This window comes from Leuresthes tenuis, unplaced genomic scaffold (genome assembly GCF_036924035.1).
Source record: "Leuresthes tenuis unplaced genomic scaffold, fLeuTen1.0.hap1 SCAF_10, whole genome shotgun sequence".
NCBI lineage: Eukaryota > Metazoa > Chordata > Actinopteri > Atheriniformes > Atherinopsidae > Leuresthes > Leuresthes tenuis.
This window is the reverse complement of record NW_027325364.1, coordinates 29,463,639-29,478,938: the sequence shown is the minus strand read 5'-3', so window position 1 is coordinate 29,478,938 and position 15,300 is coordinate 29,463,639. Positions and strand designations below refer to the sequence as shown.

The window sequence follows — 15,300 nt, the reverse complement described above, 5'->3', positions numbered from 1 at the left end:
CAGTTTCAATGAAACCTCTTCTTTGAGCAGAGCCCATTGAAAATGCAGCAATGAAATACTTCAGCTTCAATATCAAACCTGACTGGACACAACAGCAGAGGGCACCAAACAGACACCTCTCCAGATAGAAGTTATAGGTGTAGTTTTTCTTAGCCTACTAAATGTCAGTTGACAAATCCTATTGAAGTCAAGAAGTCAAAGATGACACATTACCTCAATATTTCAAGGAGTACTTCTTAGCAACTTCTGTTGCTTATTCATTTTTATATCTTATGGTGTCAAAATAACAATAAGGGCTGTTTGGGTCCGTGCATGGTCAGTATTAATTAACCCCTTTAGCAGGTATCAAGCTTTCATTTTTGCTTTAACTAGTTCTGTCCAAACAACTAGCAGAACACTTCTAGATTCTCCAATCAGTTGACTGAAATCTTATCTGTGCTCCTGAGTGCATCAGAATCCTAAAGCATACCTGCTCCAGCCCCGTGTAGCAGATGGAGATGTATTGTTTTAGTAAAATTCTCTTTTTTCTCTCAACCTACACCAGCAAGCCATAACATTATGGCCACTTGTGTAATATTGAGTAGGTCCTCCTCATGCCATTAAAAAAGCCCAACCAGATGATCTGAGGGTGTCAGGGCATATCTGGTACTGTGACATCACCACCAGATCTTTTGGGCCCTGTGGGTTGTGTCCTCTCGTGCCATCAGATTCCATTATTTTTGGATTTGACAAGTTTGGAACTCCAGACTCATTGTCGGGTTCTTTGAGCCCTTTCTAAACGGGTTTTGAGGGGTCCACTACTTTCCTATGCAGGTGTTCCCACCAGAACATTTCACTGTGATAAAATGAACAGTGTTACTTTGATTGTCAGTGGTCATATTGTTAGGACTGGTTGGTGTATCTTTGCTGATTGTGGCAAAAAGTTGTATTTCATCAGTCCAAAGAACATTTTTCTCAAATGCATCGGACCTGTTTCGATGCTGAATTTCGAGGACATAGACAAGCCTATCCCAGCTATCTTTGGGTAAGTTGCAGGGTACACCCTGAATAGATCACCGGTCCATCAAAGGACCAACACAGAGTCAAACAAAATGCACAACCGTGCACAAATCAATAATAAACCTAACATGCATGTTTTGCACCATAAGAGGCGTCACAAAGAAAAATCAACATCCAACCCCCAAACCAGCACAGAGAATGCTACAAAAATCTGTTTTCACAAACACACACACAAAAAAAAGCTTGGAAGAAAATGTAAAAAATATTCAAAGAAACATACAATATGTTCAGAGCTACTGCAGAAGCCTGCCGCTTGTATGGGATCATTCTAGAACATTCAAAAGACAGTCCTGAAGACAACTGCACAACAAATAGATATGTTGAAACAGGTGAATATATGTTTAAATACCAAATTAAATGAAAGATGGTCAAAGAAACAAAAAGACAAAAAATAATCTGTGGGAATCACAAGGTAACAAATTACAATGGTAACTAAAGATAAATAAAACAAAAAAACTGCAGATTATTGAAGCATTATAGTATCCTGTAACAGTCTCCCCCTATGTCTAATGGGGTTGAACTGTGTGTGTGTGTTTGTGTGAAAGCGTGTGTGCTCGTGTTGTGTTTTGTTAAAAGGACAGAAAAAATGTATATTTTAAGGTGAAACCCGTTTTAAAAGGATAACTCGAGGCTGTGGTTATAGGTGCCAGACAAAGTCTTCAACTAATGAATGTAGACAGAGAAAGAGAGATCATGTGATGGAGTGAGCCTGCTGGGCTGGGATCTGAGACACACACCCTCACTTTCTCTCACACACACACTGTTCAGGCTCGAATCACAAAGGGTAAACACGCACCGTCTTGTGACGTCTGGTACCAAAACCTGAGCGTCGGGCGGACGGGAAACAGCCACCGTTTTACTGTTTTTCTTGCCTGTTCTGCTGCGCGAAGGAACAAGAGTCAAGCATCAATGCCTCCAGATTTCTTCTTTCACATCTGCCTGGACTTCTTCTCGACATCGGGCCTCCTACGCTGAGAGAATGAAAGGATGGCCGAGCAGCGATGCGGCGGGGACCACGGAAGGCTGACGGATGCTGCTGCAGCGAATCGCCGGGATGAGCAGCAGCATCACAACATGATGAATTCATCGGAGGAAGCTGGAGCTGCGGACCTGTCTCTGGAGCAGATACTGAAGCTTTACAGCCAGCCCATCAACGAGGAACAGGCATGGGCGGTGTGTTACCAGTGCTGCCGGACGTTGGCGAAGGCACACCGGGGCAGGAGGAGACCCGCCGCTGCCGCCGCCACCGGAGCTTTATCAGCAGCTTCTCCTCGGAGGATATCGGGACCGGGGGATGTAAGGATACAAAGAGATGGGTCTGTGAGGGTGGACCACCAGGGCTGCGAAGGTAACATACGACTTTGAGCGCTGAAAGCTACTCATATATTTAACAGGCCACTGGAATTCTACACAGGGCTCAGATGATTTTCCTCATTCAAAAAACAAAACAAAACTATAGCATCAAAATAAATCTCAGAAAGGCAAAAGAAGCCCATATAATCGTAGTGTAAAGTGCGTATAAGGCGCAGGTTGAATAATATAATAATACCACAGTGCTATCAGACCTATGTTGATATGGGATGGCTTAAATTAGGCTCACGCAAAGCCTTCAGCTCATAGAAGGGATTTTTCATGTTCTTGTCTTATTCAGGTGTTTAATATATTCTTTCGGATTAATCTGCAGTGGGATAACAACAGCCAGCAGTTAGGGTCCCATTACACATCACCTGACCCCTGATACACAAAGGAATGCCATTTCTAGACCCCTGCTGTTCTCACCCTTGTGTTTTCACTGATTTCCACTAGCCTGTTTCCTCACCGCGTGCGCATCATGTGATTTAATCTTTTATTAAGAGCGTCTCAGTCTGTTTTGCTACCTCATATCACATCAGACTGTTCATTCGGCTTCATCTGATGAAAGCATGTGATTACACGCTGAAATGTGGGCACTGATCGGATCGAGGAGGACTGACAGGCGATGCCTCCCCTAAGCACATTCTTGCAGTTTATCTTGTAGGCCTTGTTATGTGCTATTGCTGTTGCTCGACATGGGATTGATTGGTCATAATTAAAGTGCTCCTATGAAATATCTAACAAAGTCAGAAAGAGTGTGTGTCAAATATTAAATGACTGTAATATTCTCTGAATGTCCCTTTTGGCATTTCCAGAATGTCTCTTGGGCTATGCGGGACTTTAATACTGACATAAATGATCTCTATTAAGTTACAGTGTTTTCAGATTAATCTTGTAGAGCTGATCTGTCTAATAAGGGATAAACCAGGATTCACATCAAAACAAAGCAGATGGCATAACAGGTCGTGTGATCGCATGTGTTGCCTCTTCTGATGGGTGTTTCTAATATTTAACCACACAAACACCTCACTTTATCTTGTCAGACCAAGGCTTTGCATGTTCATCCTCTACTGTTATCAATTTTTCTCACAGAGTGCGGAGCAGACTGAGTAAAAGCCTATCTGGCAATCTCAGTAATAGTCTACCTGATGACCTGAGGGCCTTAGGGATGTGCTCTCAACCCATCAGCGCAGACACTGCTGAGTCAATGTTCTGGCCTTTGATTTGATAGATGCACCACATGCTTTGTGTAATCAACTTGTATGAGCAAATCTGAAAGGCACAGCTGGGATAATGATGTTGTGATCCGATCAGAGTCTATATGGTTTGCATGAATGGGTTATTTTTAGAAGCATGGAAGCAACCATTGGAGAGGGGGTGCGCAATCATTCATTTCTTAATGTTGCAGTTACTGTCACATCATGCGAAAATGTATCGTCATTGAACAACTATCGTTCAGATTTACTATTATGATAATCATTTCTATTAATTTTTTTATTTATTAGGTGTTTGTTTTCATAAGATGCCATGTCCTATTTTTGTTTGTCTTTTGCTGCCTCACAATCAGTGAAAGATTCACAGATAAAAAATGCTGTCAGCATCTTATCGTTTCCTTTGGTGATATACAGTCATGTGAAAAAGAAAGTACACCATTTTTCACGTCTAAGGTTTTACATATCAGGAGATAATGAATGACCTGGTCCTCACCAGCCCCTAAAATTAGGTAAATTAGTTAAAGATGAACATTTACACATGACGTCACATGACTGAAAGAAGTGTGTGAAAAACTAAGTTTGATAAGTGTGATTCTGCAGCTTGCACGGCCACTTTTTGCAGCGATCATTTGAATAACTGGTTTCCGCTTGATGTTATCAGTCTCTTGCATTGTTGTAGAGAAATTATGACCAACTCTGTTTAACAAAGTTGATTCATTGACTTGAAGTTTGTAGACGTTCGTCTATTCACAGCTCTCTTAAGGTCCCATCACAGTATTTTAACTGGGCTGAGTTTCGGACTTTGACTGGATCATTACAAACCTTTGAATCTGAACATTTTCAGACATTCTGTTTCAGATTAGCTGCTGTGCCTGAGATCATTGTCCCGTTATTACCCAATTTCAACCAAGCCTTAGCCTTCACACAGATTACCTTACGTTTGGCTCCAGAATACTGGAGAATAATGGTGTACAGAGCAATTTATGGTAAACTCAATGATTGCCAGGCGCCCAAGTCCTTGCGGCTAAGTCATGTTCTTTTAGAAAGAAGAGGCTTTTTCCTGGAAACAATTCCAAACAAGCCATACATTCTTCATATTGTACCATCACAGACTTGAACATTTAACATGCTAACTAACGCCTGTGTTGTTAATTACCATTTAGATGGGAGAAGGGGGTTATATGGTGAGCTCCAGCTCCAGCTACTCCTTCATAATATTGTCCCAAATATTTTGATTTGATCTTACTTGGATGCTATTAAACACAGTTAATCAGGCTTTATAAAAGTGATGATATAACATTTGTGACAGTGATTTTTCCATTCAAGTGCTGTGTTATTGTTTAACTTAAATTGTTCAAGCATACAGAGCTCTGTTTTTTTTGTTATTTGATCACATTTAGATACTTTTATACACATAGAAATTCAACTCTGTTAGTTTTTTCTTTCGTTACATTTAGTTACTGTAATTTTGGACAATAGTTCTTTCATTTTTGGTTTATTTATCCCTACGGCCAACATTTAGCTACTTTTAGGAATCTGTTTCACTAAATATTACGCATTACAGCTACCTCTTTCAACAATATGTCCATAACATGTCACCTTTTTGTGACCATAATACCTTTTCACTGTTGTTTTTTACATTTTGCTATATTTTATTAATTGATGTACTATGATGTACTGTCTCACATCATTAAATGATGGATACTATTTGATCTATCTTTGAATGATCTTTAAATTATCACATTTGTTTTTAGTAATTTACAAGGTGTTTCGTTCAGCATTGACTCCCTCTCCATGATGCATAAACTTTGCTTGTCAGGGTCATTCAAATAACTAATAAGATAAATCAGTGGAAAACGCGTTCAGGATTTAGAGTTTAAAGCTTTGATCTGCTTAGTTGACTTTAAATTAAATCCAGTTATGAATAGTTTTAGACCTAGTTGTCAGTGAATATCACTTCCCTTCCCTTGATGTTCTTTTGCCACAACAGTATAACTGACATTTTGTATAATGTCTAGTCCCATCCTGAAAGCAGGACCCTTAGCTTTGTAAATATCATGTCTCTGAGGAATACATTTATCTAAGGCTGGTACCTCCTCAAAATTTTACAGGATCATCAAGAAGACCAATTTGATTAGCTGTTTTGCTTTGTTTCTCAGCACTGCACAGAAACACATACATTTTACATCCTCACCTTACAGCGTCATCGCATTCAAATCTGCTGATTCAAGTTGAGGTCACAATGATGTCGCAGTTGATGTTATGTCACATTACTGTGCTACAATACAAAACAGCGTTTGTTAAAGGGGGTCATCTTTCAGCTGCTTAATTTGGTCATGAAGTAAAAGCCTGGCTGATGTAGCCTGCAGAAACATTAAAGTAGGTCTTCCTTTTGAAGAGAGTACATTCATGCGGCATGGCTTCTTAGAAAGAATTTTGTGAGTCATAAGTCACAAGTAGCTCACACAGATAAAGTGATTAAAGATGAAAGATAACTTTTATTGAATACATCTAGTTTGCACTATGAAAACTATAATTAAGAATGTGAATATGTTATTGCAGATAAGTGGGTTGTATGATTAAAAAAGATGGAATGGTAGAAATCCTTATGGCACATTAAAGATTCTGTTATACAGTGAAGTCTACAATCACAATCTAAATGTTTATGATATTCAGAATGAGTCCGTCACACATACACTATAGAACAGGAAATACTAAGTATAGCATCAAATATGTATTAATCCTCAGCTACAAATAGTCCCTTATAAACACTTTATTTCTTATTGTTTTTTTACAGTTTGCCGATCTGGAACATCCTTAAAGCTGTAGTAGCTGCACATTTTTATATATGTATATATTTATATGCCCCAACTCAATGATGTTGCTTAAGTTTCCATGTATTTGTATGTGTAAGTCTGTTATTTCCTGCCTATTTTAATGCTTCTTTCTTGTTTCTCTAAAGGTAAATTCAGCCCTTGCACAACAGCTGAGGTGAGTAATTCCATCATAATCCTGTTGTAGAAATTTTATTTCACAATTATATACATGCAGAAGCTTTAACTATATTAGGTCAGCATATTTAACTGTGTAAAGATTCAATGCATCTGCTGTGGGTGGTAGTGAGAAAAGATAAGAGAAAAGAAAAAAAAGGACATAGATATTTAATTTAACTGTTTGACCACAGAATGGGGTTACTTTGGGGACTTGATTGCCTCTGGAATATTGTTTACAAAGCTTTTATTGATTACATCAAAGATTTCAGCAAATACATGTTTCTGGAAGGAACGCAATCTGTCAATTAGCAAGGTATTTCTTGTTGTTGGGAGATATAATAGCTGGCTTAACCGCTAATGGCACGATTTCCTTCAGGTTTAGTTACACTAGCTAGTTACAGTAAAAAAAAAAAAAAAAAAAAGCAAGTCCTGCCGACACAGGTTTCATTCAGACTAGAGTGGGCACCCTGCAGGATTAATTCAAGTGCAACCACTGTCTGACAGTCTCTCTCTGTTCTCCTACTGCTTAAGCTAAAACCTTCAACACAGGAAGCAAGCTCGATTTTATTTCTCTCCAGTATGCAACAAACAACATAAAAAAAAGAATGATGAGAAGAAAAGCCAATGCCAGAAAATAAGTCTTTGTGCAGTTATACTGTATGTGAATTGTTTAAATTTATTGTAAAGAGCCAATTTTGCATTAAAGTTATAAAGGAAATTATAGCATTCTCTAACGCACAGACATGAAGGACATAACTCTTTCCTCATGTAATACTCAAGCAAAAACATAGTACTCGCAAACTTGACCTGTTTTTTTAATCCAAAATGGGGGCAATCCAAAACCACAATTTTGTTAAACCTTTGTTACCTTGTACATACCAAAAACTTCAAATCCTCAAATTTGCATGTTCATTGTTCTAAATCTGTTGACCGAAAGCCCAAGCTGATCAAAGTAATTTTCTCACGACTTAATGAAACGCTTTCTGAGCCACGGGACATATTCAACTGTTTCCACAGGATGAATATGATTCATACAGAGAAATGCAGCCTTTTATTGTAAAATTGACACGCTGCCCTTTTAACATCTGATGCATATATAAGTAACAGATATTAGGGCTGCTTTTCTGACTTGGTCATTTCCTCCTTCAGAGCTAGAGCTCCCAGCTGGCTGCTCTGATTGACTGGTTAGAAATGTCACCCAGCAAGGCCTCCTGTTTGATGAGAGCTCCGGGAGAAGTTTCAGACTTAATTAAAGGGCTTCATAAAATTATCCCTCCTCCACAGCATGCACTCTCTGTTACAATAATCAGCTGCTGTAATGAATATAATAAAAGCTTCAGAAAAGACTTCTTCAGTGTGTAGGGGTTAGGGTGCTGGCTTTTGGTTTTTAGCAATATCTAAAGAATGTAGAATCAAGATTAGTTAGAAGTTCTAACACAAATTCAAGACGTTCAAGACTCTGGCAGTGATCTCTTTCGTCTCACCTCAGTTAGCAGGAACTGTCAGAATTTTTTAATGAACTCAAAGCTGTTAAATGGATTTGGTCAGAAATATTTTGTGTCTCTGATGTAGGACTTTGACTAAGGATTAATTCCTGGTTCAGTGGAAAGTGTGCAGATGTTTCCGGGGAGATCTGGGTGTGGATCGCTGTGTAATAGAGCTGTGATAACAGATAGAAAGTCAGCGAATAACTTGAGCGCATACAGTTCACTAGAGAAGCAGTGAATGTGTAACTGTATAGACAAATCCCCACTAAGCAGCTTTGCACCAAGATCAGTTTTCACAATACAGTTTGTGGCAGAACGGATGACAAAACTACTGGCAAGTTTGCAGAGTTGCTTGATGCTTGACAGCATTAAAGGCATTTGGCTGGCATATAGTGTGGAATTAGTCCAAAGCTCGATGAACAGGAACACATGTGTACACTTTATCTGCACATGACTTATAGGAGCACGAACTCTTGCAAATGATGCAGCTGTAAATGTCAGATGATGTTGTTTTTCATTGCCAATGAGCTAGGTTCACCAGGCTGTGATATAAGGCTAATTGTGCTTTATGTGAAAATGGTTTAAATCTGTTTTTAGTTTTGTAGTTTCAAATGTGACAATTCTGGTTGCTGGATTTAGCCTAGAATTTGTTGATGACTTTGTAGACCAACCTACTTCCTTGATGTAGCGTAACCTCAGACATTTGTGAATTAGGCTTCATCACTTTCCCCTCTGTCAGATTTGAACTATGTATGCCCCTTGCTCTCTTAATGCCCAAGCTTTAAAGTCTATAAAGGTATTAGAATTTAATGTAAACAGAAAATTCAGTCCGTTCTGAGCCTTTTTTCAACTTTCATAATGTTTTGATGTAGTAACTGATGTCCCTTACAGGCTGTGCATGATGGTGTACATGAACAAAGAGACAATGAGGTAAAGGCAAACTGAGAAAGCAGATTTGTTCTTTAGTTCAGAAAAATAAAAGCAACAGTGACCAGTCATATGACAGTGGGCCGAGGCAGCAAAGCCAGGTGGTGGAATCTCAGAGAGCAATAACTTGTACTTGTGTATAGCATATCATCATGTAGCTGTTAGATGAAGGATTACTTCTGTTTCTCTAGGAGGATTAAAATCCCAGTTCCAAACACAGAAAACATATCAAGTGTTAAAACTAAGACATTTTACTGTTGCGTAATTGGTCAGTTACATGATAGGGTTTTAAAAGAGCACTTTAGAGAGGTATAGTCTCTCAGTCTGCAGAAAACTGTGGCTCCCAGTCGTGGAGTACCTTAAGAATTCAAGAATGGTGTCAAAGCAAACTTGTGAAAAGTATTCCATCATCTACAGTAAATATTTCCATCAAAAAATTCTGAGAATCTGGAGACATCTCTGTACGCAAGGGACAAATTAACATTACATGGCTGTGATCTTTAGGTGACATTGCTTTAAAAACAGTCATGAGTCTGTTATGAAAATAACTGCTACTCAGAAAAACTCCCAGAAATCACTGTCACTGTCTTTCACCAACTGAAACCATTTGGCTAATCGTAAAACATAATATATGAGAAAGAAGTTCCAGGACTGTTGAGCAGCTCTACATCTTTATTAGACAAGAATAAGACAACATTATGTTGTGAGGATTGATCAGGTGTAACATCAACTCCTTTTTGGATCTAGAAGACGTTTCACTTCTCATCACATGTGTCACCTGACCAATGTGGAAGGCGATAGAGTCATTATCACCTCTGAATTGTCTACCTCCCTGAAAAGGTGAGTTTTGGTCACAAGATCCAAGGTGCGAATGATTGTGAAACTGCCTGGGGAGGAGAGACAATGCTGCATTGAAGGTGATACCTGAGACCACCTCCTCTGTTCAAAGATGGGGTTTCCAGTTTAACATAGATGGCTTTCTTGACTCCTCTCTCAAACCACCAGTCTTCTCTGTCCAAAATGTGGACATCACTGTCCTCAAAATAATGTCCTTTTTCCTTGAACTGCTGCGTCTTGGCCTGAAGAGGTGGCTCTCACAGTAAAGTGCACTGGAATGTCATGTTTAGAGAAGATCCTTCTAAGTTTCTCTGAGACTCCTGCCACATATGGAATTACAGTATGTCCGTGTCTGTTCTTCTTAGCTTCTCTACCAGTGTGGTTTGGTCCTTTTTTGTCTTTGCTGGTTTGACAAAGGCCCAGTTTGGGTGTCCACAGGTTTGAAGAGCTTTCTTTTCCCTCAGCCTTGGTAGGTACAATCTCCACCCGGTGTTGTAGCGTTCTAATGACAGCCAACTTGTGTTCTAGTGGATAATGTGAGGCGAAAAGCTGTATGTGCATGACCTGGATGACTGAGAATCTTCATTATCATGTTACATCAACTAATTCTGTATTTGCAGGCGCTTGCTGTTTAGCATGCTAGCTTCAATGGATATGTCCGCAACACAACACACAGACATAACTTCACAACTGCTTTACAAATTCTTTAATTAGTAACACTTTTAAAGTGAGCGATTTTACATACTGCATCCTTAAAAGTCTTGAAAGGATGCCTGCAAATGAGGCTAGAAATTATGCTAGATTTCAGCTGTTGCGGTCCGAAAAATATAATAGATCATTTAACTTGATTTGCAATGGTTTTAATTAAATTTGGTTGCTAATTTTGTGTCAGTTTCTTTTCAAAATCCTGTTTGCTTTCACTGTTTTGGCCTCATTACTAATGAGGTATTGTAAATACATTAAATCTTCACATTCTTTTAAAAACCCTTTAGTTTTAATTGCGCTCACAGATTTCAGTATTTGTTTAACAGGGAAACTTAGAGCTGGTGTTTTGCTCTGTAAATCCACATATCTTAAGCCAGTGTGATTTACAGGCTCCAACATCTAGTTGCCACGTTCTTCTATTTTATAGTGTCATCCTCCCGTAGGCCTCATTGACCTTCCTCCATTAGAAAATGTTGTCATTAACCAAAGTTTTTTCTCATCCTGTCATATATTTATGCATTTCTTTTTACAGCGGTTTACAGAACAAGATTGGATCATGTGCATTCATTTCTAGCATTTAAAGGTTTTTTTATTCATCTGTTAGACATTAGAAAATAAATCTAGGGCAGCTGGATGATAGATTTAAACTACCATATTAAGAGTTTTATTAACAGGGAATACCATACTGCTCAACCTTTACCCCCCTTGTTTCCACTCTCTGTACTAACTTAGCTGTATCTTCATATTCACCTTAGTCACGAAAGGTGTATCCAACAGATCAAAAGAGAATGATCCCTTTTCAAGCTTTTAATCAGAAAGAAATCCTTCATATACCATTGTATTAGTCTGTTTCATTGGTGATAAATTCTTGAACCAATACAAAGATGTCCAAAACCCATGTTGGATTATGGCAGGGGAAGGGGCATATAATATCTAAAGAAGAGCCATGCTGAGGTCATGATGTCTTTAATTAACTTTAGGATAACCAGTATAACACATTTACTGGTGCTTCAGAATGCTCTTTATTTTCAGTATTCCACTGACTTGTCTCTTTGTGACAGGCATCCTGATACTGTAGCCAAGCAGTTTGATGGCAGCTGTTGCTCTAATCTGCAGCCTTGCCAAATCTACTTTGGTTAATATCCTAATCCAAGTCTTTTTCCTTTTTCCAACTTGTTGTTTTTCTTCTCCTCACCCAGTCCTCCTTTCCATCCCATCATTCCGCTTGATTACTTGAAAGCCTGGGAACCAGTAGGCATTGCGTTTGGCTCACAGTCAGGGGGAACACTGTTTACATCCTACAGATAGCTAGAATCTGCAGTTATTTGTGTGTAACTTTTTTTTAAAAATGGCTCAGTTAGTCTCTTTTAAACCTGAATAAAGTATTATGCAGTTTTCAATATAATACATAACATTCAATGGGAGAGGAAGCTCAGTCAGTGTGAGACTGGCAGGTCTCAAACTTTTGTTTTACTAATAAACAAAATGCACGTACATAAAAACAGAATATCATACTTGCCCTTTTAGTTAATAAAATTAATAGGCCATGAACTGGACAGTTGGCTAGTTTTCCAGCCGTGTTTGAGATTATTAGCAATTTGCTTAAAGTCCCCAATAGGTTACATTTAACACTGGATTTGAAACTCTTGTATCCCAATGCGTGAAATCCTCCTTCATGCTCAGAAAGAATATGAAGGAAAGTTTAGCTGTTGCTGCGATAAATGTAAGCCTTTTCCTGATTAACACCTGCTAGCAGGGAGGTCATGATTAGGACACGGCACATGAGCATTTTGTATTTCAATAATTAAAAAAATTCATGGAATACGAAATGTTATACAGCTAAACAATGAGCTGAAACCCTGCATAACAAAATGTTCTTTAACTAAGCACCACACCTGATCTCTTGACATCCCTTGATGTTTAATATCAACATTGATCTACTGCACAAAACAGCGCAGTTTCACTGAAAAGGCTAAAAGAATAGGACCATGACCACATTTTCCGCTCTCATCTCCCTTTTTCCTCACAGACATGCATTTTACATAATAACATATATGTTCAACGCCCATTCACCCTATGTTACGACATGAAACTGCCACGCACCACTGCAGTCACCATGTCCACCTGCGACCTGTTGTTATATGACAATAAACAGACTTTATATACTTTTGATTTAGTCACTTATAAGAATCTTGTGGTCTCTCATGCAACACACCACAGCATCAAAAACAATACTTGTAATTCCAGCACTGCTACATTTTGGACATGGGGTCAAACATACCTGTTACACATTTGCTTGTGAGATTGGTATGACAGCACAGATGCTGGCTTAAACCAAACTGAGGGTACAACAACAAGGGTCAATAAGATTTTTTAGAAAAGACATTTTAAAGTTTACCCGAGTCATCTGCCGCAATTCTCCATCTCCCATTTAATTTCTTATGACAGATCATATTTCAACCCTTGATTTGAACTCTTAAAGGCATGGTTTTAAAATGGCAAAGCTAAATTGCTGAAAGGAGCCTGAGAATCTCTTAACAGCATTCTCTACACTGGGCAGGGCAACCTAATCCATATCTGTAATATCATCTACAACATGCTGTGACTATCTACAGATGAGGATTTCCATGTGGTTACCTTAAGTTATAGTAGGTCCCTGGAGCAGCATGTCTGTGTGTTTGTGCGTGCTTGTGTCACGTATCAGTGGGTGTGGATCTGACTGGAAGGAAGCCCAGCTCGAATGCGAATGAGATTGGGGAAGAGGAACGCAGATCTCTCCTATGAATCCTCCTCCTTCCAGTGGTGTAAATCAATCTGCCCTTGATCTTTATGTGTGGACATTTATTCTTTATGATCTTTGTCATCTTGATGTCCTCTGTCTTCCTTGACCTGTCTGATCCTTCCATTTATTCTCATCATTTCATTGAGTAGTCTATCTAACCTGTCTCCTGATATGTTTATACTTCTGCTCTATGTTTTCTCCCCCTCTCCCATCCTCTCACTCATTCTAGTTCCCTCTTTCTCACTTTGCCATTTCTCTCATTCGTGTATACGCTGTCTCTCCCCCTCTCCGTCTTTTCTTAGTGCTCAGGGCTGCAGAATAATCCCCTCAGTGATTTCCCAGTCTTGTCTTTTGTCTTCTCTGGCAATGCAGGCTTTATTCAACATCATTTTCAAATTCCACACCAGACTGCTTATAAACAAGCACATCTCCTGACTAACATGCATTAGGCTTTGGACTAAGAAATAACAATTATGTTTGGAGTTGATTTTCTGTGTTTTAAGAATACATCTTGTGAAGTCTCTCATAGTTTACATTACAAGCATTACAAAAATATAACGCTACACAGTCAGTAATAGATTAGAGGCCTTTGTGGTTTTTTCTGCTATTTGATATACTTTGGAGTAGTTTGTTTGATACCTCTTACATTAGTGCTCATTTCATGTCATAATGTTGCTGTATACATCTGCTGGCTGTATTAACAAGAAGCTGTTTTCTAACAGTTAGCCATAAGACTCAAAAGTGAAAGCAGTGCACTGGATTGCCCTGGAAAAGTGGTTAAACTGGAATTTACTTGAAAGGATTTTGCAGCACATTTAATGTGTCATATGAAATATTATAATGGAACTATACAAGGCTGTATGCTGACAACAAGAAGCCTCTGGGATATTGTAACAGGAGCAGTTGCTTTACAGCGTGTAAAGAAATGCATCATTTGGCTCAGTTCAGGAATTACAGCTTCAACAATTCCACAGACTATTCACCAGATCAGTGATAATACAGAGAGGTTGTGCCTGCTTCTGTCGCTGAAAAATGTGGTTGAAAGTTGAAAACATATTGTCACTTTGTTCGGTTGTGAAAGAGAGATGATATCGGATATTGGATGAAATACAAATTGGGAGCTACACAGGCTGTGTGTTAACAATAAGATACTTTTAGACAACGTGAAGGCAGCTGTTGAATACTTAAACATAAGTGAACTGTAAAGATTTGGACTAATTTAGGATTCCCACCTTTAACTATCCCCAAAAAAATGTTTTGTAGCCCTGGTGTCCCAGTAAGAATGTGAGTCTGTTTGCAAACTAAAGGTCAAGTCGTTTCAAGTCAATAATGAAGAGATGGTTTATATCGAACATTAAGGTGAAACCTTGGCTAAATGTAAATGTTGAATAAACATCTTTGGCTAAACCTGCAGTAGATGTCTTCAAAACTTTCACTCTTAGACCATATATAACCCAAATTTAGAGAAGACATTGATGACCATTTAATGTCTTTAAGGTATTTTCAATCAAAAACTGTTGAAAGGGATATTATTCTAAATAATGACATTTACAAAACTGAAAATGTTGCTTAATATAAATTGCAATAAAAGATCCCTTAATATTTTGCTGTCAATATTCAGGATTTTTGTATTATTTAACATACTGGTTAATCACACGTTTAACAGTGAGTAAACATCTCCCAAGGTCTGCATGTCAAAGCTTGTCAAAGCCCAGTGAGTGTCTGTGTGTAACTGTAGTGTGTATGGAGATCCCTGGGCAGGGTCATGTGGTCACCATATTACAAAGTTCAGCTGAGTCCAAGCAAAAAGAGGATGACATTGCATAACAAAAACACAAATCCATATTTATTTTCATCATGTGGCAGATTAACAGCAGAACTGTGTCCGAAGTCAGTTAAAAAGCGCATACTTAGTACATAGCATAACATGTAATTATTATCAT

General features: G+C 38.6%; 2 protein-coding genes across 5 annotated transcripts in view; both read left to right on the top strand.

Moving 5' to 3' along the window:
• Nucleotides 1-1,304, top strand: part of LOC140316871 (2-iminobutanoate/2-iminopropanoate deaminase-like) — a 114,773-nt gene extending 113,469 nt beyond the window's left edge. The window contains exon 7 of the mRNA XM_072394918.1: nt 1,291-1,304. The gene's annotated coding sequence lies outside the window, so the exon portion shown is untranslated. The remainder of the gene's footprint in view (nt 1-1,290) is intronic.
• A 523-nt stretch (nt 1,305-1,827) lies between these two features.
• The window catches only part of spire1b (spire-type actin nucleation factor 1b), a 40,461-nt gene continuing 26,988 nt past the window's right edge, over nt 1,828-15,300 (top strand). For all 4 annotated transcript variants that reach the window (XM_072394892.1, XM_072394890.1, XM_072394891.1 and 1 more), the window contains exons 1-2: nt 1,828-2,407; nt 6,589-6,617. In XM_072394892.1, the coding sequence (XP_072250993.1) occupies nt 2,047-2,407; nt 6,589-6,617 (390 nt within the window). In that variant the 5' untranslated portion in view covers nt 1,828-2,046. The remainder of the gene's footprint in view (nt 2,408-6,588; nt 6,618-15,300) is intronic.